The 26206-nt window shown below is 38.8% G+C and overlaps 2 protein-coding genes and 1 long non-coding RNA gene across 4 annotated transcripts in view; 2 read left to right on the top strand and 1 right to left on the bottom strand.

Moving 5' to 3' along the window:
- The window catches only part of LOC141282918 (uncharacterized), a 35783-nt gene extending 10219 nt beyond the window's left edge, over window positions 1-25564 (bottom strand). Inside the window, exon 1 of the long non-coding RNA XR_012337792.1 lies at window positions 25474-25564. This is a non-coding gene — a long non-coding RNA (uncharacterized lncRNA). The remainder of the gene's footprint in view (window positions 1-25473) is intronic.
- On the top strand, window positions 913-3607 carry ifng1 (interferon gamma 1). Of its 2 annotated transcripts, none has more exons than XM_065290123.1 (4): window positions 913-1165; window positions 1564-1629; window positions 2031-2234; window positions 3289-3607. In XM_065290123.1, the coding sequence occupies exons 1-4, from the start codon at window positions 1037-1039 to the stop codon at window positions 3433-3435; spliced, it is 546 nt and encodes a 181-aa protein (XP_065146195.1). In that variant the 5' UTR covers window positions 913-1036; the 3' UTR covers window positions 3436-3607. The 2 variants fall into 2 exon arrangements, with proteins under 2 accessions (XP_065146195.1, XP_065146194.1); XM_065290122.1 differs by having other exon boundaries at window positions 1564-1641.
- On the top strand, window positions 14022-16451 carry LOC135775101 (uncharacterized). Its single transcript, XM_065285129.2, has 5 exons — window positions 14022-14396; window positions 14694-14756; window positions 15242-15400; window positions 15804-15929; window positions 16020-16451. Exons 1-5 carry the CDS (start codon window positions 14238-14240, stop codon window positions 16116-16118), a joined length of 606 nt encoding a protein of 201 aa, XP_065141201.1. The 5' UTR covers window positions 14022-14237; the 3' UTR covers window positions 16119-16451.
- Window positions 25565-26206: the final 642 nt, after the last annotated feature.

Raw genomic sequence — 26206 nt, 5'->3', positions numbered from 1 at the left:
CACTCGCATCTAGTTTTCAGTGCGGTTTAAGTGTCCAGACACTGTATGTAGTATCACCCTCGCCCTTCTGGGAGGAAAAGCAACTTCCACATTGTAAAATGCTTCATCCTGTCTCACACTACGTATCACTTCTGCATCTCCGGCTCCATTCTCTGTATTTGAATCTCTCTGTGCAGAGGTGAGCTGTTGCTGCTAAAACCTCAAAGCTGGTTGCATCTCCAGCTAACAACAGCAACAAGTCATTTTTCTGACATCATGTGACGAAAACTCCTTTTTTATCTCCACACCATCTTACTGTATTTTACCATCTGTTTGCTCAACATCTTACAGATCAAACGGGTGATTCTGTGGTATTTCTTCTGAATTACTTCCCTTGGCTGCATATCCAACAAACAGCTGATGGAGTCTACAACGAGCTGAAGTCGCTTTGGATAAAATTGTCCGCAAAATGCAAAAACATGGACTTGACTTTTAGCCATTGCATACTAAAGACTAAAAGGGCATAATGACAAACACTGACACATGTATAATTTTAATTAACAGATCAAAATGAGAACCACAATTTCCTTCCCCCATTTGCAGCCATTCACATTTAAGCATTATTGAAGCAGCGCTGGTCATAGATGCATATATAACAGTTATGTCATTTCGACAAGGCCCAAGTTGCCCAGATTATTATCTGCATCACATGAAAGATCCCCAGACCACAAAACCACCAACAGCCCCGCCTAGTGGCATCCACAGGATTCCAGGAGAGAAGATGCGTGGTGGGCTTTATGGTGCTCAGCAGTATCATGGTGCATTTGATTTAAAGGAAACTTCGTCGCCACACAATTCACACCTCTATCACAGCTTCTCGCTCACACTCGCACATAACTATAAATACACCATTCAGTCAAGCAGTTAGACACATTCAGTCCAGAGTCAGGACACGAGCACTTTCGGGTCCCACGAGAGCGTTATCGTTAAAGGGACGAGTTCGACTTGAGCGATAGGAGTACAAACTTTGGCGTGTACCTTTAACTTGAATACTACTATGGAGCATCGAGTGACAACGTTTTTCTTGGGAATGTGTTTGTTGGCTTCTCAATGGATGACTTGCGAGTCCAGGAACAGCGTACCTGAGAACCTGGACCAGAGCATTTCGGAGCTTACTAAGTTTTATGTAAGTATAGCAGTTTGGATTTATACTCCATCACAAACAGGAAGTAGAGATGCTACCTGAGATGCCAAAAGTATCATGGCCTGAGAGATGCCCATTATGCAAGAAACCAGGCCTCAAGTAGGATTTGCTTCTCGGTCATCTTTATCTGCAGTTTGTTAATTGGCAGCAAAATACTGTGAATAACACAGGAAGTCTTGATGTCTGAAACCTTTGTATGTGGGTCTTTGTCACTTTCCAGTTTACAGTTTTATCTCTTCTGTAGGTTGTGTTTGGGTGACAGATGAGTCTATAACGCTCAACAATATTCATCTGAATTGGGCCAGAGTTCAAAATGACAATGTTAACATAATCGTGTGTCCCATGCATACGCTGACCTCAGCATGTTTGATTTCTTTCAGGGGGAGAAAGGTGGCGATTTGCACAACGGACAACCCGTCTTTTTGTTGGTGCTGAAAGATTTAAAGGTGAAGTTTGAGGTAAACAGTTTCCTTAAATACCCAACTGCACTATGACCCGTTACAGGCGTCTGCACTATATGGGGTATAAACATATTCATTCACACACTCTTAAAAATAAAGGCACTAAAGGTTCCTGGCAGTGATGTCATAGAAGAACCATTTTTGGTTCCCCAAATTTTCTCTCTAGGGAAAGTTTGTAAAAAGAACCCTTTCTTTTTTTTAACCTTATATACTATTAAAATGTTGTTTAACTCAAGTTTCAACTTAAAAATATTGGTTAACACAAGTATTTTGAGTTTTACTTTATGGCTTCTTTACGAAACCATACGTCCTGACAAAGTACCTTCATTTTTACAGCGTACAATGTGTGCATGCCTAAGTAGTTATAATGTTTTTTTTGTATGTAGGAAACTGAACAGAAGCTGCTGATGAGTATTATAATAGAAACGTACAGTAGGATCTTCACCCGCATGCAAAATGAGAGCAAGGATGAAGATGTAAGAGAGAAACTGGACCACGTCCTCGATCACCTGAACAAAATCCGAGAAAACTACTTCCCGGGCAAGAGCGCTGAGCTCAAGACCTACGCTGAAGTTTTATGGGCCATCAAGGTGAGATGAAAGTGTCAGATGATTTCTTTAACAAAAAGTATAAGCATTGAATGGATAACATGCAGGCCAACCAAGAAGTGAATTTGCCATACAGCAATGCACCTTTTAGGTACAAAAGTATACTTTTTGAAAAGGTACCACCCTAGTGCCAACTTTTGTACCTTCTTGTACCTTTTATTCTGAGAGTGTACATTGTGGGGACATGTGGCCGGCCATGATGTGCATTTAAAAAAATAAAACTGCAGAAAGGTTTTGTGTTACCAAAAAGGAATCTTTGCCATATAGTGATATTGAATTACTGTTTGAACTGATATTACGCTTTAATTTTGCATTGACAAAAGTTGGTTAAACGTCATTTTTGGTAACACAAAACCTTTCTGCAGTTAAATTATTTTAAATACACATCATGCCTGCCACAGGTCCCCACAATGTACACGCTCAGAATAAGAAGGTACAAGAAGGTACAAAAGTTGGCACGAGGGTGGTACCTTTTCAAAAAGTATACTTTTGTACCTAAAAGGTGCATATTGGTACCTCTACCAAAATGGTATATATTATGAAAAGTTACCGTCCCATTGACAACTTTTGTAGATGGTTTAGACTCGTACTATTGTCGTGGGGACATTTGGACCCACAATGTATAAAATCAATAAAATATCAAATAAATAGGCCTCCATGTGATATGAAGAAAATCGCCTACACAGCAAAATCCCCACTGTTAAATGTATAAATACCACAAGACCTGGTGATACCCATATATACACCAGCGGTGTACTTTTTACATGGGTTATTTTGCTGTGTACACTTTAAAAATAAAGGTGCTACAAAAAGGACTCTTCATAGCGATGCTATAGGAAATCCATTTTTGGTTACCGAAGAACCTAAGAAACTTTGTGAACCAGAAAGGTTATTTATTGAACCATAAATGGTTAATTTATGGCATCGTGTAGCACCTTTATTTTTAGGAGTGCAACCAATAGGTGTGCACAAGATTACATTTTCTTGCTTCGTGTTAATAGCAACTAATAACTAACTAAACATGTTCCCATTTTAGGAAAATGACCCGATGGTCCAGCGCAAAGCATTGTTCGAGCTGAAGAAAGTCTACAGGGAAGCGACGCAGCTGAGACACGGGAATAATAAAGACCGCAGGAGACGTCAAACCAAAAACTTAAAGCGGCAGAAGTCGGATAGGTCCTAGTGTTGATCATTTTTTGAAAATAGTGGAAAATCAATTCTATTTATTTTATTTATAAAACAAATTGTGTATTTGAAAACGTATTAAAACTGACAATATTTATTTGTTCTTATTTATTTAATTGTTTAAATCTCAGGGCTATAATTTGCTAGTTATGACAACTAGCGAGAGTGGTGTATAGTCTATGACTAAATAAATTCATAATTTTAAATAATGTTGCTGTTTGACTTCATTCTGTGCCAACTATTTACTCTCCTGCATCTATTGTATTGTTTCCATCAGATAAAGAGTTGTTACACTGTTTTTTTGATATGGAGATGTCTCCCTTTTCCTCTGATATTACAAACTCTTTGTCATCAACATCATCAGCATGAAACCCACAGAACTCAATCCAAATCAGTGAATATCCCAGTGACGATAAACGTGTCCCTGCCAGCCCGAAATAAAAAGAAAAATAATCTATGGCAGACCCAAGCTTGAAATGAGACACCAAAATCTGTGAATCTGGAGACAAAGTGCCACTTTATTGTCCCAATTCTTATGAAGGTCACCGTAAGTGTGTGTGTATATGAATACATAAATGCCAGCAAGGATCACCTGAACAGAATTTCATCCTTCACTAGGTTTTGTTTTGATCAAGCTACAGCAGGTCACACGAGAGCCTTTCAAAAACAACTCCTCCTCCTCTTCTTAGAGAGTCTATGCGGAAATACAACACCAAAAAATGCCATTAAACGGTTTGTTTTCATTAGTCTGTATACAGAAAAGCAGCCTATCCTAACACGATCATGCATGATGCAACAAATTAACTTGTATAAGGTTTCGCTGTAACTTCCTTTAATAGAAGTGAATTTTATACTTCTCATGTGGCTGCCAGTAAAAGCTTTATCAAATCTAGTAGGGCGGAGTCCTGAAGCTTTGTATGCTGGATTTAGTGACTGACACCATTTGCTCAAGTTAACAGTGGGAAAATACCCATACATTATTAAAGTCCATAATCTAGAATTGCTTTGCTATTTAAAAGACACCCTGTCTTGCAAGATGATGCCTTGACAAAAGACTGAAACTGGCCAATGCTAGTAGTAGGTATATAGTGGGAAATACATAACCCAACACACGGTACGCTGGTGACCAGTTCAACAAGACAGTGGCACAATGGTGAAGAAAGAAATATGATGATGTAAGGGTGTGTTTCTCAGCAAAAACAATGATTTTGTAATGAACACAAAGCCAATACTATAATAACACATTCTTTCTTAATGCTAACAAAAGGGCCGACCAATGCATGCTTTAGTAAAGCATCTATATAAACAACAACAAATTATAATTTTTACACATGCCTATTCTCACCACAGTTTTGAAAAAGGCAAATGTTTATTCTTTCTTAAGCTTTTAAGGGGAGGCGCTCTTTAAATATACAAGGTCTTATCTGTCAACATACTGTGAAGAGTTTGCAAACAAGCACCTTTCCATAAATTTGGAAACTCTACCACATACCAGTGTCGCATGCAGGGCATTGACATCTTTGTTTTATGCAAGTGAACACATGCAACCATTTATTTTTTATATGATCTCAGTGATTGAATAGAAAATGTCAATGAGTAGTCATGCAATATCATGAATGATATTGACTCTTCTGATGTGAATTAACACTGTAACACATAATGCAGTGATGTTGACTCATTGATTTCAATCTTGAAAGGATAATAAAATTAAAAGGAAACATCTTACTATTAGTCGAAATATGACTTATACTATTTGTTAACCTGCATCACTTGGCATTCAAATTTATCTTAAAGGGTTTTTTTCTAAATATATGCAAAACCTGACATGTTTTATTATAAATTAGCATTTTTATCAGGCTCATATGTTTAGGTTCACTAGTTTCACTTTAATGGCAATGAAAAGGTTATTAGACAGTAATTGAAATGCCTTATTTTCACATTTAACAAATTGTACTGTTTTCACTGCAAAACCCTCTAAGTGCATTCAAGCTTTTTTGGCAAAAACCTCCATTACTAAAAAAAATCCACTTCTTTGGACTAGACATAGTAAACATTTTCAAAATGAACAAAATAAGTAACTTGAAACATTGCAAATGATGAAAGTCAGAAAGTAAAAATAAAGAAACTGAACCACACACTAAGCCGAAGGTATACTAGGGACATCCGCGCGCCGTCCGCATGACGTCATTTTCGTCATCAGGACCGTCCTCTTGCAGCCCAAAATTTGAGACCGTGCAGACAGTCCGTGCACAACAGCGCATGCGCGTGAAAGTATTTAGAAAAGACACTCCACTTCAAACAATTATACAAAGAAAATAGACGTTTTATATCGTTTTTCTTCTTTAATTTGTACTTCTTCCAAGAACAGAAAGCTGTGGAGCATGTTCGTAACCGTAATGTTTGATTCCTGTTCTTTGTTGTCTTGTTGTTTGTTCTAAACTGTGTTTGCAATGGTGGATCGGCTACTTTTCTTCACCTATCCTAATGTTTTAATGTAAAGTAAATGTCGCCAAATCAGTGCAGCCCTGATAGAGTAATAATTTGAATAAGAAATCATTTGTATTGCGTATAGTGTAAACGCGGCCATCCGCGTGTATATGCGGGGAGTATACTTGGAAAGCTGTGCACGCGAGCCGGAAGTGGACGCGGAAAAAGGAATACCCCGGCCTTTAGGAGGCGCTGTGATGCACCTCACTTCCACATACGTTTTGTATTCAGGTCCAAGTACTCACAAGGGACACAAGTTTGAATGTGATCGACGGTCATTTTGTGCACAAATGATTCATCCCATTTATCTAAGCACTTGAAGGACTTTGTTGAAAAATGCATAGCGGTATTTCTAAAGCCGCAAATAAGCCGATTTGAAGGCAAAGTATTTGAGAATATATAATACGCTCCGAGAACATTCGTTTAATATCAACTTATTTTTGAAGAAGGTGGTTTTTAGGAACTTTGGCATGAGCTCCTTGTTTGTTTTCCTGTATGACATATTGACCGCAAATATACACAAATGTTATCATGTTGTGGTAGCCTTAGTGACAATGACAACAAAGTCTATCCTCCATCAAAAAAAAGTATTACTCATATGTAATGATAAGACATACATCACTTCATATATTTTTATATAGATATTTCTCTCATATATGGGAAATTGTTGTGGTAATGATGCCATAATTTTAGTTTTTAAGAATTTTTTGTGTGAGGTGGGGGGCTTTCAGGCTTTTATTATACAGGATGGTAAAGTGTGTGATTGGGTCAGACTCGAACCCGTGTCCCAATGAGCCAACAGCTCTTATACGCCTGTAATGCACATATAGGCCAGAGTTACAACTCCCACATGGTGCCACAGTGTATGTAAAAATTTAATTTTTCTCCAAATTTATCAACAAAGCGGTCAAAACTGAAACGGTAATGGATGTGACATGCATCAACGCCAACCACATTTCTATTTTTAATGCTGCACAGACCGACAGTATTCCTGCCTGATCTGCAAGCAATACAAAATAATACAACCCCATCTGTCGTGTTCTACTAAAAATGCAAAAAAGTCTGAGGAAAGAACGAGTCAATCACGTCTGAAAAGATCTGTTCAGGCATGAATAATTGTATACAGTTGGGTTAAAAACATGAAGAAAGTGCAAAAATGTTATGAATAGATTTTATTTCCTCATTTCAGGAATTTCAATTCCAAATCAAAGTATTAACAAAATTTACAAGTATGTCTTGTTCTCTTAAAGGGAAGCAAAGAAAATTAATATAAAGATTGTGTCAACATTTTTCTCTTTAGACACTTATAACTTAAGTAATGTAACTTCACTTTAAACTACTTTATGACTTGTATTTAGTTGCATAACCCTTGTTGTTGATAACTGCTGCACATCTGTGTCAAATCGAGTCAATCAACTTCTGGCATCAAGAAACAGATATTTCAGCCCAAAGTTCCTCTCAAATTATAGGTTTTGCTTCAGAAACTGTATTTTTAAAGTCACCCCACAAATTTTCAATGGGGTAGAGATCAGTGGATTGAGCTGGACACTCCATAACCTCAATCCTTTTTGTCTGATACCAAGATTTTGCCCTTGTGTGCTTGGGGTAGTTGTCTTGTTGAAACACCCATTTTCCTCTTCTGCAAAGGGCAACATAATCTCTTCAAGTATTCTAATGTGTTCAAACTGATCCATGTTCCCTTGTATACGATATATAGCCCAACACGGCAGTATGAAAAACATCCCAATACTATGATTTTTGCACTACCATGTTTAACTGTCTTTACAGTGTGCTGTGTCTTGAATTCAGTACCCGGGGGTCGCCTTAGGCTCTGCCGATAACCACTTTACCCGAAAAGGATGATTTTATTCTCATCAGGACACAAAATGTTATGCCATGTTTTTAAACCAGTTGATGTGTTGTTGTGATTCTGCTCTTGCCTTTTTTCAACAATGCTTCTTTACGGGGGCTTCTTGCAAACAGCTTCAATCAGAAGTCTTCTGACTGTCACAGTACTTACAGATCGTTTAAGATCATCTTAAATCTTTCTAGAGGTGATTAAAGGCTGAATCTTTGCCATCTTGACTATTCATTAATCTGTTTTAACCATAGTTCCTTGTTTTCTTCCACATGTTTTGGTTTTTTTTTGGCATTAAAGGGACACTCCACTTACCGTAATTCCTCAAATAAAAGGCGTTATTCAAATAAACGCCGGGCCCTCTGATAGTGGCTGGGGGCGTGGTCATCGCGGACAAATAAAGGCCGGTCTCAAATTAAGGCTGGGGAAAAATGAGTGCCAGGGGAAAATGAGTGAGAGCTTAGTGCGTCAACTATAAACGCCTCGTCTGTTTGGTGAGACGCGCGCGCGATCCGCGGAGGCTTGCGTTGCGAATCAAAGCGCGAGTATAAACAAAGCTTAGCTTACGCGCAGTTTGAGCGACTTCGCGCCAGAGTGCGTTTCAAAAGGAGAGCATCAACTGCGCGAGCACTCACTTTCATCTGCCTTTGTTAAAACCTTTTAATGCGCGCAGCCGGGCTACTGAATATCTACGGTGCACATGCAACAGATCAACTAAGCGATATCATAAGCATGTGAGAGGGCTTCATACGACTAAATAAAAAACACAGACTTAACATTACGATGGGTTCCAGTGTTAATCATGCTGGGGCATGATTTGGATAATGTGGGCGCTGTGTTATCTCCTTAATGCATTAAAGTTCATCATAATGCACAGCTGCCAATAGATGGCAGTAGCTACATTGGATGGGTCACATTTAATGCTAGTGACGGACCTTTCAACAACCTTGAAAAAATATACTGTTTACAAATGAATGATCTCTATCCACTAGAACGCTATCACTTTTAATTTAACGGCTAATTTAAAACAATTATTTATCAAACAGATGGAATTTGAAATAAAGGCCTGTCTCTAATAAAAGCCTGCTTCAAATAAAAGCCTGTTACCTTCGGCAGTTTAGGTAAATAAAGGCCCCGGCCTTTATTTGAGGAATTACGGTATGCTAATTTTCCAGCGCTCCTAGAGTTAAACAGGAGTTTTGGAATCCATTCAGCCGATCTCTGGGTCTGGCGGTACCACTTTTAGCATAGCTTAGCACAATCCATTGAATCTGATTAGACCATTAGCATTGCGCTAACAAGTAACCAAATAGTTTCAATATTTTTTATGTTAAAACTTGACTTACATGAAGTTATGGCAGCAGCAAAGGTTACCTTGGTTACTTTCAATAGCAGGGGACTATTTTCGGACACTATGTAATATCACTGCGCCTTCTGCAGCCATGTTACACACAAAGTCCTTGATTATTATGCCTGAATGAGAGTATAGTTCCTAGCCATATTGGCCTAGAAAATCGCAACTTTTAATTTTCCATCAGTCTGAGTACACGATGTAACTACAGAAGAGTCAAGTTTTAAATAGGAAAAATATCGGGACTCATTGGTCATTTTTGAGCGCGATGCTAACGGTCTAATCAGATTCAATAGATTGTGCTAAGCTATGCTAAAAGTGCTACCACCAGACCCGGAGATCGGCTGAATGGATTCCAAAACGGTAAAAATCAAATGTTTAACTCTAGGGGAGCTGGAAAATGAGCCTATTTTCAAAAAAAGTTAAGTGTCCCTTTAAAGCATTTTAGACTATTTAGCTGAGCATCCTAAACTTTGCTGCATTTCCTCTCTAATAAACTTTTTAATCAAATTGCGTTGTTCCCCCGAAAAATTATTGGAACGGCCCATTTTACTGAGAAATTCAGCAGCAAATATATTTCATAACATTAGGTGACACATTTGCTTCCCCTCTTCTTAATAAAGGACAAGGAGGAGTTGTTTTTTTCACAGAAGGAACTTTCTAATTAAACTTCACACTGCTATTTTGATCACACTCTTTTTAACAAATGAGTCAATTACTCAGAACAAGTATTGTGGATATCAGTACCATATGTATGTAAAATAATTTGCAATGCAGAAATAGTAGTACCCCTACTGAAAAATCCAGCTAAGACCAGCATAAGCTGGTGAGCTGGTTTTAGCTAGTCTCCAGCTTTGTTTTTGCTGGTGTATGAAGCTAGGTTTGCTGGTGTAGCTGTGTTTTGGTCACTTTTTAAGCTGGTCTAGCTGGACTTAGCTGGTCAGGCTGGAAGACCAGCTGGTCTAAGCTGGATTTTTCAGTAGGAACTACTACTAATAACAGTGGTTTATCAGGGTAATGATGTTGCACTGCTATTTTTTGACACAACGGTACATCGTTGTTATACACTGTTACATCTGTTTAGCTTTTTTGTAGCTCAGTTGGCCTAGGAATGACAAGATCCAGGTTTGATTCCCTGGGAACGCGCAAAATGATAAAATGGCAAATTAGCCCCTGGTTGAGTTTGAAACTCCATCATTTAAACCTGCAATGCCAGCATGAAACCGATTCCTTTAAGCAGCTTAAACTGCATCCTGTTTACACCGACCTGCATTTCAAGGAAATCAAGTCAAGGCTGATAAAGTGTGCATAGAGACAAAGTGGCTTTACAACAGACGATGACTGTGGAAAGCCCCCCAACCCCTCCACATTCATTTCAACCCCTTTTCTCACATTTTATTTGATAAAGATGTGAGACGTTTAACACCAAAAGCTGGAAATTCCTTGAGAGTGGGGACTGCACAGCAAGATGATGTTCATGTTGAGACTGCATACAAACAGAATCGAAAGCTTGGATAAGTTTTGCTGTGTTAACATTACAGTGGGCAAAAGTGTTCACCTGTTCACTAAACCTGCACCACTATTGTGGCAAGGAATAAACTTTAATTTGCCTCGATGTATACATGCACATTGTAATAATCAGTTCTAACAATGGCAAATGCTTGTGTAATTACAGCCCTGTAATTCATTTACCTGTCAGTAGTGTAATTATTTATCCCACTAAAAATGTACAACAGTGTCACTCTTTTGGAGGTCTGTAAGTTTGGAGGTCTGTAGTTATTGACTCTGCAGAAACTTTGTGTGGCCTTCAAATTAGCTCAAGAACAGTGAGTAGAGAGCTTCATAGAATGGGTTTCCATGGCCGAGCAGCTGCATCTAAGCCTTACATCACCAAGGTCCATGCAAAGCGTCGGATTCAGTGGTGTAAAGCACGCCGCCACTGGACTCTAGAGCGGTGGAGACGTGTTCTTTGGTGCAACGAATCTCGCTTCTCTGTCTGGCAATCCGATGAACAAGTCTGGGTTTGGCGGTTGCCAGGAGAACGGTACTTGCCTGACTGCTTTACAGGGGCTTCTTGCAAATAGCTTAGCTTCAATCAGGTGTCTTCTTACAGTCAAAGTACATACAGATCATCTTAGATCTTTCTTGAGGTGATTAAAGGCTGAATCTTTGCCATCCTGACTATTCATCTCCTTGTTTTGTTACATTGTGCTGAGTTTAAAGTTTGGTGGAGGAGGGATTATGGTGTGAGGTTGTTTTTCAGGGGTTGGGCTTGGCCTCCTAGTTCCAGTGAAAGGAACTCTTAATGCTTCATCATACCGAGACATTTTGGACAATTTCATGCTCACAACTTTGTGGGAACCGTTTGGGGTTTGGGTTCCAACAGGACTGTGCACCAGTGCACAAAGCAAGGTCCATAAAGACATGGATGAGCGAGTTTGGTGTGGAGGAACTTGACTGGCCTGCACAGAGTCCTGACCTCAACCCAATAGCACATCTTTGGTATGAATTAGAGTGGAGACTTCGAGCGAGGCCTTCTCGTCCAACATCGGTGTCTGACCTTACAAAGGTGCTTTTAGAAGAATGGTCAAAAATACCCCAAAACACACTCCTAAACCTTGTAGAAAGTCTTCCAAGAAGAGTTGAAGCTGTTATAGCTGCAAAGGGTAGGCCAACTCCATGTTAACCCTGTGGATTAAGAATGGGATGTCCCAAGGTGAAACAAATTCAATTAAATTAAATTCAATTTTATTTATATAGCGCTTTTCACAATTGTTAATTGTTGCAAAGCAGCTTTACATGAGCAGATGTAGAGGAGAACACAGAAAATCAATAGATAATATAAGAAGTAGAATATAGCGCTAAGGTTAAACCGTTAGCTAAAGTGCTAAGTTAAGCCAAAGTTGGCTGACTCTTCTTGGGACGAAAAAAACCCCTAGGAGAAAACCCGGTGGGAAAAAACTCCTAGAAGGACAAAAACCCTTGGGAGAAATTAATATATAAAATTTCTCCCAGATATAAAAAAGTACAAAACTGTCAATTTCTGTTGCTGGAGTCATAATCTAAGGTTTCTTTTTGTGCCTTTATGGGTATAGAACACATTGAAATGTTGTACCTTTATTTGGGTACAATATTCTTCCCTAAGGACCTATTGTGTACCTCTATGGACTTAACCAGTTAAATGTAAGAGGCGTGTACACCAAAGCATTTAAACACAACTGAAAACAGCAGGCGGATGCCGACTGTGGGTGCTTGCCAGAATTTTGTGAGGTTGCTATGATACTTCTGCTTTGTTTATCAGTTGTTGAACAATGCGCCAGTTGGATGTTGTTATATTTGTCCCGTCCCTCCTCCACTGTGATTGGACGGCCAATTGAGAAGTGACACTGACGAGCTGAGCGTTTCACACAAAATTAAAAACATTTTAACTCTGTGTGCGGAGCGTGGAAAAACAGTGAGTGCCGGAGCTCAGCTTGGACAAAACCCACCAGCTGCTGGCATTTTTGAAAAGTGCGACGCTTCCATTGGAAACAATTCAAAACATATGCTCGCCACTGGCGTTAACGGCTTGTTGCGCACGTCCCCTTAAGGGTACAAAACATTTAACTGCACCTACTACCTTTAAAAGGCACACAATAGGTCCTCAAGGTACATTATTGTCCCAAAAAGGAAACACATTGTATTATTTTTTGTATACCTGTAAATGTATAAAAAGAAACCTTAGTCTTAGGGTACCACCCCAGGGACAGAAAAAGTACAGTTTTGTACTTTTTTCTGACAGTGTGTGGAACTGGCATTGGTAACCAAGTATATAACTTCTAAAACAAAGGTAAAAAAAACTTTTTTTTTCCAAAATTAATGACATACTAAAAGTTATTTTAAATTATATTTTCTATGGACTTTATATTTAAATAGTATTCTTGTCTCAATCTGGGACGTTTAATCTTAAATATAAACATGAGAGGCAAAAATAAATTACAGCATGTTACGGAGTCTCCAAGAATTTAAAAGTGCCCACAAAAGTAGTACAATAATAAAAAGAATGTACCTTTTCTGTCGCTGGGGTGATACCCAACGGTTGTGTTTTGTACCCTTACAGGTATACAAAACAATACACTGTTGTACCTTGTGGGGAACATTACTGTACCTATTGTGTACCATTAAAAGTACCGATGTTTTGTACCCCTAACATTTTACTGGAACAAAATTGGCCCATAAAGGTATACAATAGGTACTTGTGGTATAATATTGTATTTCAATGTGTTGTATACCCATACAGGTACAAAAAGGTACATATAAGGGTACCCCCCCAGTGACAGAGAAGGTACCGTTTTTTCAGAAAGGTACTTTTTTCAGAAAGTGTAGCGTAAATAAAAATCAAACTCATGCTTTATAAAAGTACAATGAAAGAAAAGTCAATAGCGTGACAGTGAAGTAAAACCTTTCACATTTGATGCAACTGACCTTAAAAAACAAGAGTGTGATCAAGATAATGAGTTGAAAAGTGGCCTAGATTTTTAAACTCTCCCACATGGGTTTCCATTAGTGACCTCTTACCTGGTCCTTTCATCTTTCACTGATTTTCAAATTATTTCTAAGAGATTGGAAAGTCGCCCAACCTACCTCAAGTCTCCAACCCTGCAAATGTTACATAAGCTGCCTTCTGACTATATTATAATGACAATTAAATCATGATGAAAAGATTTCTTTAATGAACTTTCCTTGACCAAGACTGTGGTTTGCGTAGAGTTTTAGAATCTGGGACAAACTCAAGCCACAGAAATGTCATGACCTCATTATACACTTGTATTTCAATGCTGTGGTGACTTTCTTATATTTAAACACCCTCAAAAGTGAGAAGCTGCAAACTAACATCGCATTCCTTAGCGACAACATCACCGTCTCTGGATACAGAATACAACGTGGAGCACCGAATCCGAAACGAAGAAAAAGTCCAAGGGGGGGAACTGACGTCACCAGGAAACAAGAATAAATACAAAGGTGAGGACTGGAGAAAAGGCAAAGCAGGGAAGAAAGGAGTAAGACAGGCTTATCTGTGAGGATCTCCACTGAGCGATTTCACTTCGTAACTTGAAGCCTAAACATGGCTGGTGCTTTGCAATATATTTGTCTGCTCCTGACTTTTGGCATTCCAATCCACGAATGTACGGCGGTGTACGAAGATGCCAAGTGTGTCACAGATCCACCTTGTTTTGATCTGAACATAGTGGCGAAGATGGCTAGACAGGTCAGCGAGGATCTGGTAAGTACTGTAATCTGATCCTACTATTAGCCTATACAACTTCAAACTACGAATTATAACTTAAATGCATTGAGCATTTCTCACATGCATGTACCTGCATGCACATTGCACCTGTACAGTACATACCAAATAAGTCTTATTGCCACGGGACAAATGTTACAATTCCGATAACAAAAGTGTGCAACTAAATCTGCAAAGCCAGGTGCTTAAATACAGAATCAGTTTACTATCATGCTTTCTCTTTTTAAAATGCCCTTAAGATTTGTTCTTAATGGTTGGTTTTTATGACCCTCTCAGATAGCTGCAGATGGTGAGAGTATCCTTCTAAAACACAACCTCTTTGACAAAATTCGCAAAAAGGTAAGACACTTTATACGGAGATCTTATAATCAGTTCATATAAGGAGCAACGGTCCCTAACTTTCACTGGGGCGCTACCCATTCAAAAAGTACACATTTGCACCTAAAGTGTTCATAGTAGTACCTCAAAGGTACATTTCGGTACCAAATGTATACATATCTGTACCTAAATAGTACATACAAGGATTTTGTTAAAGGGTACTGTCCCAGTGACAGCTAGGGACCATTATTGGACCAGTGTACAAATTCTATAAAAAACTAAATCAATGCCATCATTTGGCCCATCATTTGGTGTATGTATACTATAGCCTAAACATGTTTCAATCAGGTCATCTTCTGACAAAAGTGCATATGCATGTCTAGACATATGCATTTGTTTTTTTTACCTTAAAGTTCAGGCTTAGAGTTGCAATATGTACAGAAATGCCAAATCCAAAGTGGTTTCGTTCTCGGTTTGTAATTCATACTGTATTTTTAATTCTTCAGAAAGACCTCCACAGCTGCGTCCTGCTGAAAATCCTCGATCTCTTTGAAAACGTGCTGGTTAGGACAGAGGAAAAGTCACCTGTCCATCCCAAAGGAGAAATTAACCCCCATACAGAGCTCATACATATCATGGATCGACTAGAGACCTGTGTCTATAAGGTCAGCAAAGGGTTAACCACAATTTCTCATTGAAATAAAGGATAACTGTGTCATGTAACATCATGTAGGGTCTAAATCCATACAATCACGTCAATCTCATACCCCGCTTACATACCACATGGCTCACATTGGTTCCTCATAAATACTTTTTTACTAACTTAACCATAACAACTTTCTTTGGTCAACCAACTTCACCAGAAAGCCATGCAGGTTGACCAGATTCACCAACTGGTGAACAGGAAGCAAAACCAGCGCTAGCAAGACCAGCACAGCTTTAACCACACCTGTTTTGGCATTTTGCAGCAAAAAAGTTCAACTTTTGGTTTCTAACCAAACATTAGGGTTTTGACTTGCGCATCGCCATAAAACTAACAAATCTGTTTGTCGCTTTTCTCTGTTTCAGAATAAAAAAGGATGCGATAGGCTATATAGCAAAGCTATTAACACGGCTCCTATGCGTTCCAGTAAGCTGGAGCCTATTCAGGCAGCGATCCTACAGCTACAAAAACTGAACAATGCGAGTGAAAGCGTAAGTATGAACGCATATTTACTTTTTATACCAACCACTGAAGAGTCATTAAAGCAAGGTGTGTGTTTTTACACTTTTCCACCTCCATAGCTCGATGATGTGAATATTCAGAAGAGAGCCATGGACGAACTGAAATCCCTCCATCTCTACATAAGAGGAAAAGGTTTTCGGAAAAAGCTGAGCGACTGACATTCTGTGAATGTTGTTTTATTAAAGCCAAAGGGACACCAGTCCAGTTTCTCTCTTAAAACAAGACTATGCTAATTTTCATGTTTCTAATAATGATGCTTCAGGTTATCAAGCTTTGTAATGCGAATATTTAAATTATTTTTTTAAACTAAAGAGTATTTAAACAGCACAAAAGCGACATAACGCTATGTACTTTCGGTGAAAGACTATGAATGTACTGCAGTAAAGGCAGCTAAGAGAAAAACTTTACAAAGGATGCATTGAAAAATAAAAGTTTTGTACTATATTCGAAAATTTGACTTCTCATTAAAGCCCTTTATAACATCTGCTGTGTCCATGTAATTGCTTTGTCTGTATGTATGCATGGACATCCATATACGGTATGTTCCTGTAGATTAAGGTGACCAGATTTGTTTTTATGAAAAGCAGGGACATTTTCTCAAAATATCATTGAAATCTTATTTGTTATTATCTATGAATTAAAAAAAACCTTTTTGAATGTTTTGATTTTTATTGTTGTGGGTTTATGGAGGACAAAACACCAAAAAAAATGGGACTGTCCCTAAAAAACGGGGACATCTGGTCACCTTAAAAACGGGACTTTCCCCGGAAAACGGGGACATCTGGTCACCTTACTGTAGATGTGTGTTTAAGCATTTTGTCTAAGAAAAACATTGTTTGTATGCAACAAAGTCTGGGTAGATATTACATTACATTTAAAAGATGCTTTTATCCAAAGCGACCTACAAAGATTAAGAAACAATAAAGCGATTTGTCATAGGGAGGCAATAATACCAAAAGTGCTTATACCAAGTTTTTATTATTCCGAAACAATACCTGTTCAGAGAGAGAAAGAGCGATTTAGTGATTTTTTTTAAAGATTTATAATAAAGATTTTTAAATATTTCAAGAGATGTGGCTGACCGGATTGCAATTGGAAGATGATTAGTTAGATCAAAGAAAGATCAAAGTTAGAAAATTTCACCGGCAAGGAAAAGTGAATGAAAATGAGCGGGAATGTGATTAAGTGCCCCTTTTAAAGGTAATGCAACGCGTCCCTCATTTGCTGAACATAAGGTTCTGGATGGGGTGTAGGAATGTGTATGCCGGCGCATGCCCCAATGAAAGTTTTGTAGGCGAGTAGTAGTGACACGGGCTTCAATTGGTAGCCAGCCAGTGAAGAGATATACAGTAAAGAGCGGGGTTACATCAGCCCTTTTGGGCTCCTGGAAGATGAGCAGAAAATGCTGGGTTATTTTCAACCCAGCATTGGGTCAAAAGGGGACAAAACCAACCCTTTGTGTTGCAATTTAACCTATGCTGGGTTTTTTTAACTTATAGTTGGGTCAAATATAAAAAAAATGGGTTAATTTAACAGCTGGGTTCGTCCCTGAAAATAACCCAGCATGTTTTAGTACCGTTCTCATCCAGATCTGCAGGGACCCATGAAGCTAAATACATGTGAACTATTGCTGGTTGTCTTCTGTGTGAATCTGCACTTCATGCACCTGCAATGACCGCATATGTGAGATGCAAGAATGCCCGATTTCATGGGGTTAGGCTGAGTGCACTTTCACCTATTGGCTATTTACCTAACAGCGCTTGTGATGGCTATTATGGTTTCACAATTGGTTTCGCTTTAGGATTTTGCATAGGGCATGAAACTGCCAATCAACACAGTATCAAAAGGATTATGTATCGTTTGAATCTTTTGACAAGAAAAACATATTTGAAACATTTTTATCTTTTAAAAGTTAATAAGCCTACGAACATTACGGGTGCATTTTTTATTTTTTTTGGGCCATGCACACTGTTGCCCTTGCGGTTTGTAATATTCGAAAAAAAGGTAAGATTATATTCAGGTCAATGTAAGATTATATTTGGGTCCCACAAATAACAAAATAGAAGTATGTGGGTGGTGCAGCAGTGATGTGCCTCTTGTTTAACTTGACAATTAAATAAGTAATAAAACTACCAAATTGAAAAGCGAAACCTCAGAATATGACAAAGCAGGAAATCTGTGTTGGTTAAAAAATGACAACAGTGAGTGAAGCTTCACAGATTTTTCTTGAGATCTTATCTAAATGATGAAACCAACCAAGGACGAGAAAAGCGTCGGGCCGTATAGAAGAAATTCGAGCAGGCTTTGAATGTGGGAAAAGTGACGGTGAATAAATAAGTGCAGCAAAACACGATGATATGTGAGGCATTGTGTAAAGTCAAACATAAAACATTAATGCAATATGCAAGGATAAAAACGTACATAACCAGAAAATGCTCATAAGGCGTAAACGAAAATGCATCGTGGATGAACAAAGTACAAATAAAAGCATGAACTCTTTGACCACCAATAAAGACTTTGAAGAGATTGAAGTATAATCTGCTCAATGTCTACACATATGCATTTAAAGAGATATGTAAATTTGTGATGGGTGTTGGCCGGCCTCCTCTCATGAAGTGATGATGTCACTCAGAAAGCCCCAGTCTACAGTCACTTCTGGTAAGCGCCAGCTAAGTGAAGCTTACGATAAGCAGTGCAACACAGACCACAAGCTCGGCCTTCTGTTGAAGGGTGGTGCGAGAGAGAGAGAGAGAGAGAGAGAGAGAGAGAGAGAGAGAGAGAGAGAGAGAGAGAGAGAGAGAGAGAGAGAGACTTTAGCAGCTTTACTGAACTGCATCTTTGCTTTAGTGGTGAAACAAATGCTTGACACATAAACAACTGTGTGAACAGCTTGAGAATGTATTGAGATTCAATTCAAAAGGTACTTTCGGCAGGAAAAGGTTTGTTTGTTGACTCCTCGAAAGTTAAAGATTAAAAGAAACTAAATCTTGCAGTATGGTTAGACTGTTTCCTGAGAAATGCTAGATCCCCTTTAACCTGCCTATCATGCATTTCTGTGAATTCGCGTTTGAAAGAAAACATTTACACTTTAACCTAACCCTGTATGAAATGTTTTTATTTCGGGTTGAAAATAAATGCATATCTATTTATACATACGTGTACGAGTGGGTGCCGTCAGCGCTTTCGGTCTCAGTCAGGTCCTACTTTGCATCCAAAATGCACCCGTGAGCATTTTTGCATAATGTGCTTTTATGACATCACATCAGCTTTTAGGAGCAACAAGAAACTAAGTTTGCTTATGGACATGAAATCCATGTTTGCATGGATCTACATGTATTTATATGAAGCAACAACCATTATAGGACCTAAAATAACATTTGGATAGATGTGCCCCTCTCCCCTTGACCTCTAGGCCTAAATGTGTTCGGGCCCAGGATGTTTTTTGTTTTCGCTCACTTTGATGGCCTACACCTATGAACTAGTGGAAGAAAGGTGCGATTTCTAGCGGATCGGGGTGGTGAGGTGGGAGCAAAAAGTCACGATGGTTAAACTAAATCATAAACCTTAGATGTCAGGCTCATCACCGCATTACCCTCCGAAATCCTACTTCACCCACTTATCATCAAAATTCACCGCTGCTTTAGGTTTCGGGGAGAACGGCACATCGCGTAGGCTGAGGATTTCTGAAGGCCCCATTGTCTTTCCCTTTAGCAATTAATGCCTTGATATTTGTGTTTTGAGTTTTAGCGGCTACCTAGAAACTTGGCTACTACTGTATCGCAATACCGCAAGCATATGACAAAGCTAAAAACGACCTGAAAGACGCATACTTAGACGAATTATGTCTTGATTGACACCGAAGCACTTTGCACCCACATTGGATTCAAGCAGACAAACAAAATATAAAATTTTGGGTTCATTATATACAACAGTACGTATACGAATATGTTGAACGTTTAAACACACTTTCTACAATAGACTTGCACAACAAGCAAGGGTTGTCTGAGGTAAACTGTTATGGTTTGGATAGAGATCAAAAAGTCAAAAAGAAAATTACATTTGATCCCTATCGAGAAACCATAAGAGACACAAAGGTCATGCAAAGATAAAATCAAACGCTTGTACAATGGCCTACAATGCACTAAACCACAACTGTGTTACAAGTGATTCTATTTTTGTGACAGGGTTTAATTTTTAACACAAAACTTTAGTTGATAAATGTTTATGACTAATAAGATACATTTAATACTACATATAGGAATATTATAGACAGTAGCAATGCCAGACCATCAAACGAATTCTCAAATCTTTTAGCGGTATTACAATAAATGTACCGTATATATACATCAAACACAACATATGCATTGTGCTCGTGTGTACGTTGACGCATGGTAAGCATAAATTCAACCTATATTTTAGTGGTTAATTTGCATATAGAGAAAGGGTAAGAATTAGTTTCCATGAGCTGTCATTTCAAAACGTGTCACTTCCTGTGTATGTTGAAATGCTTTGCACACTGCGTGGTTGTAAACATGTAGGAGTCAGGCAAACAATGTATGCAAAACTCAAATATAATGACTTTTGAAGCAGTTTTCTGCCCTTTAACTCAATGCACAGTTAGTTGGTCACTGACCATTGTGTGTTATTTTGCTAAACTCAGCCAGTTTGTGGAAAAAGCATGCAAGGATGCCCGAGGACTGTCCCTAACCTGGATGAGATGATGTTACAATCATTTCTGTCCCATAGGTGAGAAGGTCAAATTATGAAAAGGTTTTTGGAAAACACGAATGAGTACTATCGCCCACACGGGGTGCCTTATGAAGTAAAGTTATGAACTTGTAGTTATGGCTGGTTTAATGTGTAAGTTTTATAGCGTGTAACATCACTTCATAAAGGCATATGGCTGATAAATTTTTCTAATTTAAAGTATTTGGTTTAATTTAAAATTTGTATAAAGTTATTTAGCATATATTCACATATTAATTTATTTAAGTTAAAAATGCGCATATATTTATTTTACTTTCTACTGAAAAGAATAAGGCCTAAGGTCTCTCATCCTGGTCTACGCGGGATTTCGGACACTTTTTTAGCTGGTCAAGTTTGGCCAAGCTGGTTGGTTGGTCTTAGCTGGTTTAAGATAGAAATAGCTAGTTTAAGATGGTCCTTATAGCCTTGCAAAGCTGGTTAAACTTGTCCTCCAGCCTGTTTAAGCTGGTGGGTCAGATTGTCTCCCAGCCTGGTTTTAGCGGGATTTTGCCCACTTTTTTAGCTGGTCAAGTTTGACCAAGACGTTTGGCTGATCTTAGCTTGTTTACAATGGAAATAGCTAGCTTAAGCTGGTCCTCCCAGCCTTGCAAAGCTGGTTAAACTTGTCTTCCAGCCTGTTCAAGCAGGTGGGTCAGATGGTCTCCCATCCTGGTTTTAGAGGTATTTTCGCCACTTTTTAAGATGGTCAAGTTTGGTTAAGCTGGTTGGTTGCTCTTAGCTGGTTTAAGATGGAAATAGCTAGTCTAAGAAGGTCCTTACAGCCTTGCAAACTGGTTAAACTTGTCTTCCAGCATGGTCAAGCTGGTGGGTCAGATGGTCTCCCAGCTTGGTTTTAGAGGGACTTTGGCCATTTTTTAGCTGGTTAAGTTTGACTAAGCTGGTTGGCTAGTCTTAGCTGGTTTAAGATAGAAAATCTGGTTTAAGATGGTCCTCCCAGCCTCCCAAAGCTGGTTAAATTTGTCTTCCAGCCTGTTTAAGCTGGTGGGTCAGATTGTCTCCCAGCCTAGTTTTAGCTGGTCAAGTTTGGCCAAGCCGGTTGGCTGGTCTTAGCTTGTTTATGATGGAAATAGCTAGTTTAAGCTGGTCCTCCCAGCCTCCCAAAGCTGGTTAAACTTCTCTTCCAGCCTGTTCAAGCAGGTGGGTCAGATGGTCTACCATCCTGGTTTTAGAGGAATTTTGGCCACTTTTTAAGCTGGTCAAGTTTGGTTAAGCTGGTTGGTTGGTCTTAGCTGGTTTAAGATAGAAATATCTAGTCTAAGAAGGTCCTTACAGCCTTGCAAAGCTGGTTAAACTTGTCTTCCAGCATGGTCAAGCTGGTGGGTCAGATGGTCTCCCAGCTTGGTTTTAGAGGGACTTTGGCCACTTTTTAGCTGGTTAAGTTTGACTAAGCTGGTTGGCTAGTCTTAGCTGGTTTAAGATGGAAAATCTGGTTTAAGATGGTCCTCCCAAAGCTGGTTAAATTTGTCTTCCAGCCTGTTTAAGCTGGTGGGTCAGATTGTCTCCCAGCCTAGTTTTAGCTGGTCAAGTTTGGCCAAGCCGGTTGGCTGGTCTTAGCTTGTTTATGATGGAAATAGCTAGTTTAAGCTGGTCCTCCCAGCCTTGCAAAGCTGGTTAAACTTGTCTTCCAGCCTGTTCAAGCAGGTGGGTCAGATGGTCTCCCATCCTGGTTTTAGAGGAATTTTCGCCACTTTTTAAGATGGTCAAGTTTGGTTAAGCTGGTTGGTTGGTCTTAGCTGGTTTAAGATAAAAATAGCTAGTTTAAGGAGGTCCTTACAGCCTTTCGAAGCTGGTTAAACTTGTCTTCCAGCATGGTCAAGCTGGTGGGTCAGATGGTCTCCCAGCTTGGTTTTAGAGGGACTTTGGCCACTTTTTAGCTGGTTAAGTTTGACTAAGCTGGTTGGCTAGTCTTAGCTGGTTTAAGATGGAATATCTGGTTTAAGATGGTCCTTCCTGCCCCCCAAAGCTGGTTAAACTTGTTTTCCAGCCTGTTCAAGCTGGTGGGTCAGATGGTCTCCCAGCCTGGTTTTAGAGGAATTTTGGAAACTTTTTAGCTGGTCAAGTTTGGCTAAGCTGGTTGGTTGGTCTTAGCTGGTTTAAGACAGAAATAGCTAGTTTAAGATGGACCTTACAGCCATGTAAAGCTAATTCAAACTAGTCTTCCAGCATGGTCAAGCTGGTGGGTCAGATGGTCTCCCAGCTTGGTTTTAGAGGGACTTTGGCCACTTTTTAGCTAGTTAACCCTAACCCTAAGCTGGTTGGCTAGTCTTAGCTGGTTTAAGATGGAAAATCTGGTTTAAGATGGTCCTCCCAGCCTCCCAAAGCTGGTTAAACTTGTCTTCCAACATTGTCAAGCTGGTGGTTCAGATGGTCTCCCAATCTGACCCGGCCGCAAGTTTAACCAGTGGCCGGTTGCATAAACATAGCCGTGACATTAAGACTGCGTCTTAATAATGAGTCTGACTAACTAGCAATTAGTTAGGGCTAATCAGTCTTATTATTTGGATTTAAATTAGACAATCTACATTTCTATGTAACATACTTAAAACAGTTATGATTAGTCTTGAAGAAAAAAAAATCATGACTAACTTTCAAGACTAGTCTTAGAGGTTTATGCAACCGGCCACAGTTTGCAAGGCTGGGAAGAGGACCATCTTAAACCAGCTAAGATGTTGGGTCAGCTGGTTTTCCAGCCTGGCCATAACCCCTCTAAAACCAGGCTTTAAGACCAGCTAAAACCAGCCAACTAGCTTAGGCTGGTTTTATCTGGTATTTTCAGTAGGGCTGTGCCAGTTACAGCATTTTACTAAAATTCCGACATCCGTACGTCATTTTTGCAGTTCGTCGTTACTTGGGATGGAAAATATTATTCATTTATCCCATATGACTGTTTTAATTCTTTGAAGACACATTTTTTGTTTGTTTGTGGTTGGTCTGAACTTCCTTGTGGTAATTTATGAGGTGTAACAACACAACAGGCATTATTATAATAGGTCAAGCACTAGGATACTGAACTGAGGAGGGGCCGAGGGTATTTCCAAAAATACTTTTTCCCCTCAGTGAGGACTGAATTACTAAGAAACAGAGATCACAGAAACGTTTAAACATTGCATGAATATGAAGTAAGGAGATAAATGTGGCAGGACACTGAATTCTTCATCTTATTACCAACATTACAAATCATTGTTTAATACAACAAAATGCAAACTCCATATAACTTAAATACTAGTGAACACCACATTCAGAGACATGAATGAAAATGAAAGCATGAATGTTGTTACAATTTGGGGTCAGGTGCAAGTCATACATCTTAAGCAGTGCAAGAACAGTGCGACATGCACCTGCCCAAATTATGATGCACAATGATATAATAGCGCCATCTAGTGAAAAACATAGGAAAGAATCAAAAAGCTATGAGATTAATATGAAGTCTTGTACAGTAATATAGGAGATGGACATAAACAAAGACATAATATCAAAATGCAAAAAATGTAAATTTCACTTATAATATAAAGTACATAATTTATATTAAATAAAATTATCCTGTCCCAGGATCTGGTTTTAGGCTTGGGCAGTAAATAGTAATGCTGTGAAATAGTTTCTCAGATTGCTGCTGTCTAAAATTAACGTTTGCATTTGCACAGATGATGTATAAACCTTGGAGGAATATCGTACTAGGTGAATTGTTTGTGTACACCCTAAACATTTTGGTTGCATCCATCCACAAAGCACGTTCTGCAATTATGCTGTGTCCCATTCTGTAACCATTCCTAGTTTTTCGTATGCATACTTATGCACCTGCTGTTTTGTAGACTGTACATAGCCTACTGTATGTCTGCTGTAACATAATTAACCAAAGGCACACCTGATTAAGATAATTGGACAAGATGTAGATGACATTGACATTAGCCTACACAGCCCTTAATAGTAAACAAGTTCTTAATATAATTTCTTTGTCTATTTAATGACCTCATTTTGATTGAAGTATGTAAACACCATGGTTAACAAAAGAAGGGTGTTTCAGTTTGGACACAAGCAACTGGATCACATCTTTATAACCAGCTTGTTGTTCAGCTTGACTTTAGCTTGCTCCACATGTACTTTTGTTCTTATTGTTAATCTAATCTAATATTATTGTGATTTCTTCAAAATGTTGATTTTGTATTTGCACTTGCTTGAGTCAGAAAATACACCATAAAAAAGGCAAAAGCACAATTGCAGCAATGTCATTGTCCTCTTAAACCATCCCTTCTGGTTGAATTTTCCTCTCTTTCTGATATTAATTTATTAGCGGGTGTTCATTGATGCATTCTGTTTGGTCTTATGCATTCATTTATTCAGGAAATTCCCATATTCTTTGTTTTTGGTATGAATATCTGGTACCTAAACTGCACAAACCAGTTTCATACCATGGCCCATGCACATATTTGGCTTTAGTGTAGAGTTCTATAGCATCAGCAGATATGAAAAATGGAATAGATATTAGTCCCTTTATAGGCTTGCAAACAGGTTGAATTTAATTTCAGACTATATTTTTTAAAAATGTGGCCCTTATAAGCACAGTAACATTACTATTCACAGAAGGACTGTGTGTGTACAGTATTTGCATTCATTTTCGTCAGAGAACATACTGGCAAATACTGTTACTTAGGTTATTTGTAATGGCACTTAAAAAAATGTAATTGTATATTTTCATACAATATCCTAAAGTTTTTATATTTACAGTACTGTATAAAACGATTTCATTACCGTTGCTTTGAGATGAGACCACGTGACGTTCAACTAGTTGTTCACGTCCTCTGAGGATTATTCGTTTCTGTAACAACGCCACATTGAATTTGCGTTAAAGAATTGTATTGCCCGCTTTAAAATACATAAATACGACCTTAAATGACATTCTACTAAACATTGCAAAACACAGAAAGTGCGTCAGGTAAAAAATAACATACCGGAAGTGCTTCCGCGTGAGATGTGCCACAAGTGGTAGCCCTCAGCCTGCGGAGGTCGGATATGAAGGCTGCATACGTCATCAAGCCTGGTTTATTTAAGTTAACTGAGCATTACATTCGCAAGTCATAAGCATTTTACAACAATTTACGATTAACTGAGAATAATAGTGAACTTTATAATTATTAATTTTCTGAAATAAGACAGTCTTGATGACGTATGCGGCCTGGATATGCGACCTCCGGAGGCTGCAGCCTTCGGACTGAGAAACGGCCACTGAAAACTTCCAGTCAAGTCCACAAGGTGTAATTGCGAGCTTTACGAGGACGTGGACGCTTTTTACATGCTGTAATTACGGTAATTACGATATGTCGTAAACGCACCTATGTAGGTTTTTATTAATCGAGATTGTGTACTGTAGATAATCAGACAAACCCTGACGCGTTGGTTGGCACTGTGTCAACTTTTGTTAGACAAAAATGTTTAACTTTTACTTTGGAAGTGAGCAAGTTGGCACCAGAATTGGTCTGGCTGC

Source organism: Paramisgurnus dabryanus, chromosome 1, assembly GCF_030506205.2.
Source record: "Paramisgurnus dabryanus chromosome 1, PD_genome_1.1, whole genome shotgun sequence".
Classification (NCBI taxonomy): Eukaryota; Metazoa; Chordata; class Actinopteri; order Cypriniformes; family Cobitidae; genus Paramisgurnus; species Paramisgurnus dabryanus.
The sequence above is the reverse complement of the archived record's forward strand: the minus strand, read 5'-3'. Positions and strand labels throughout refer to the sequence as shown.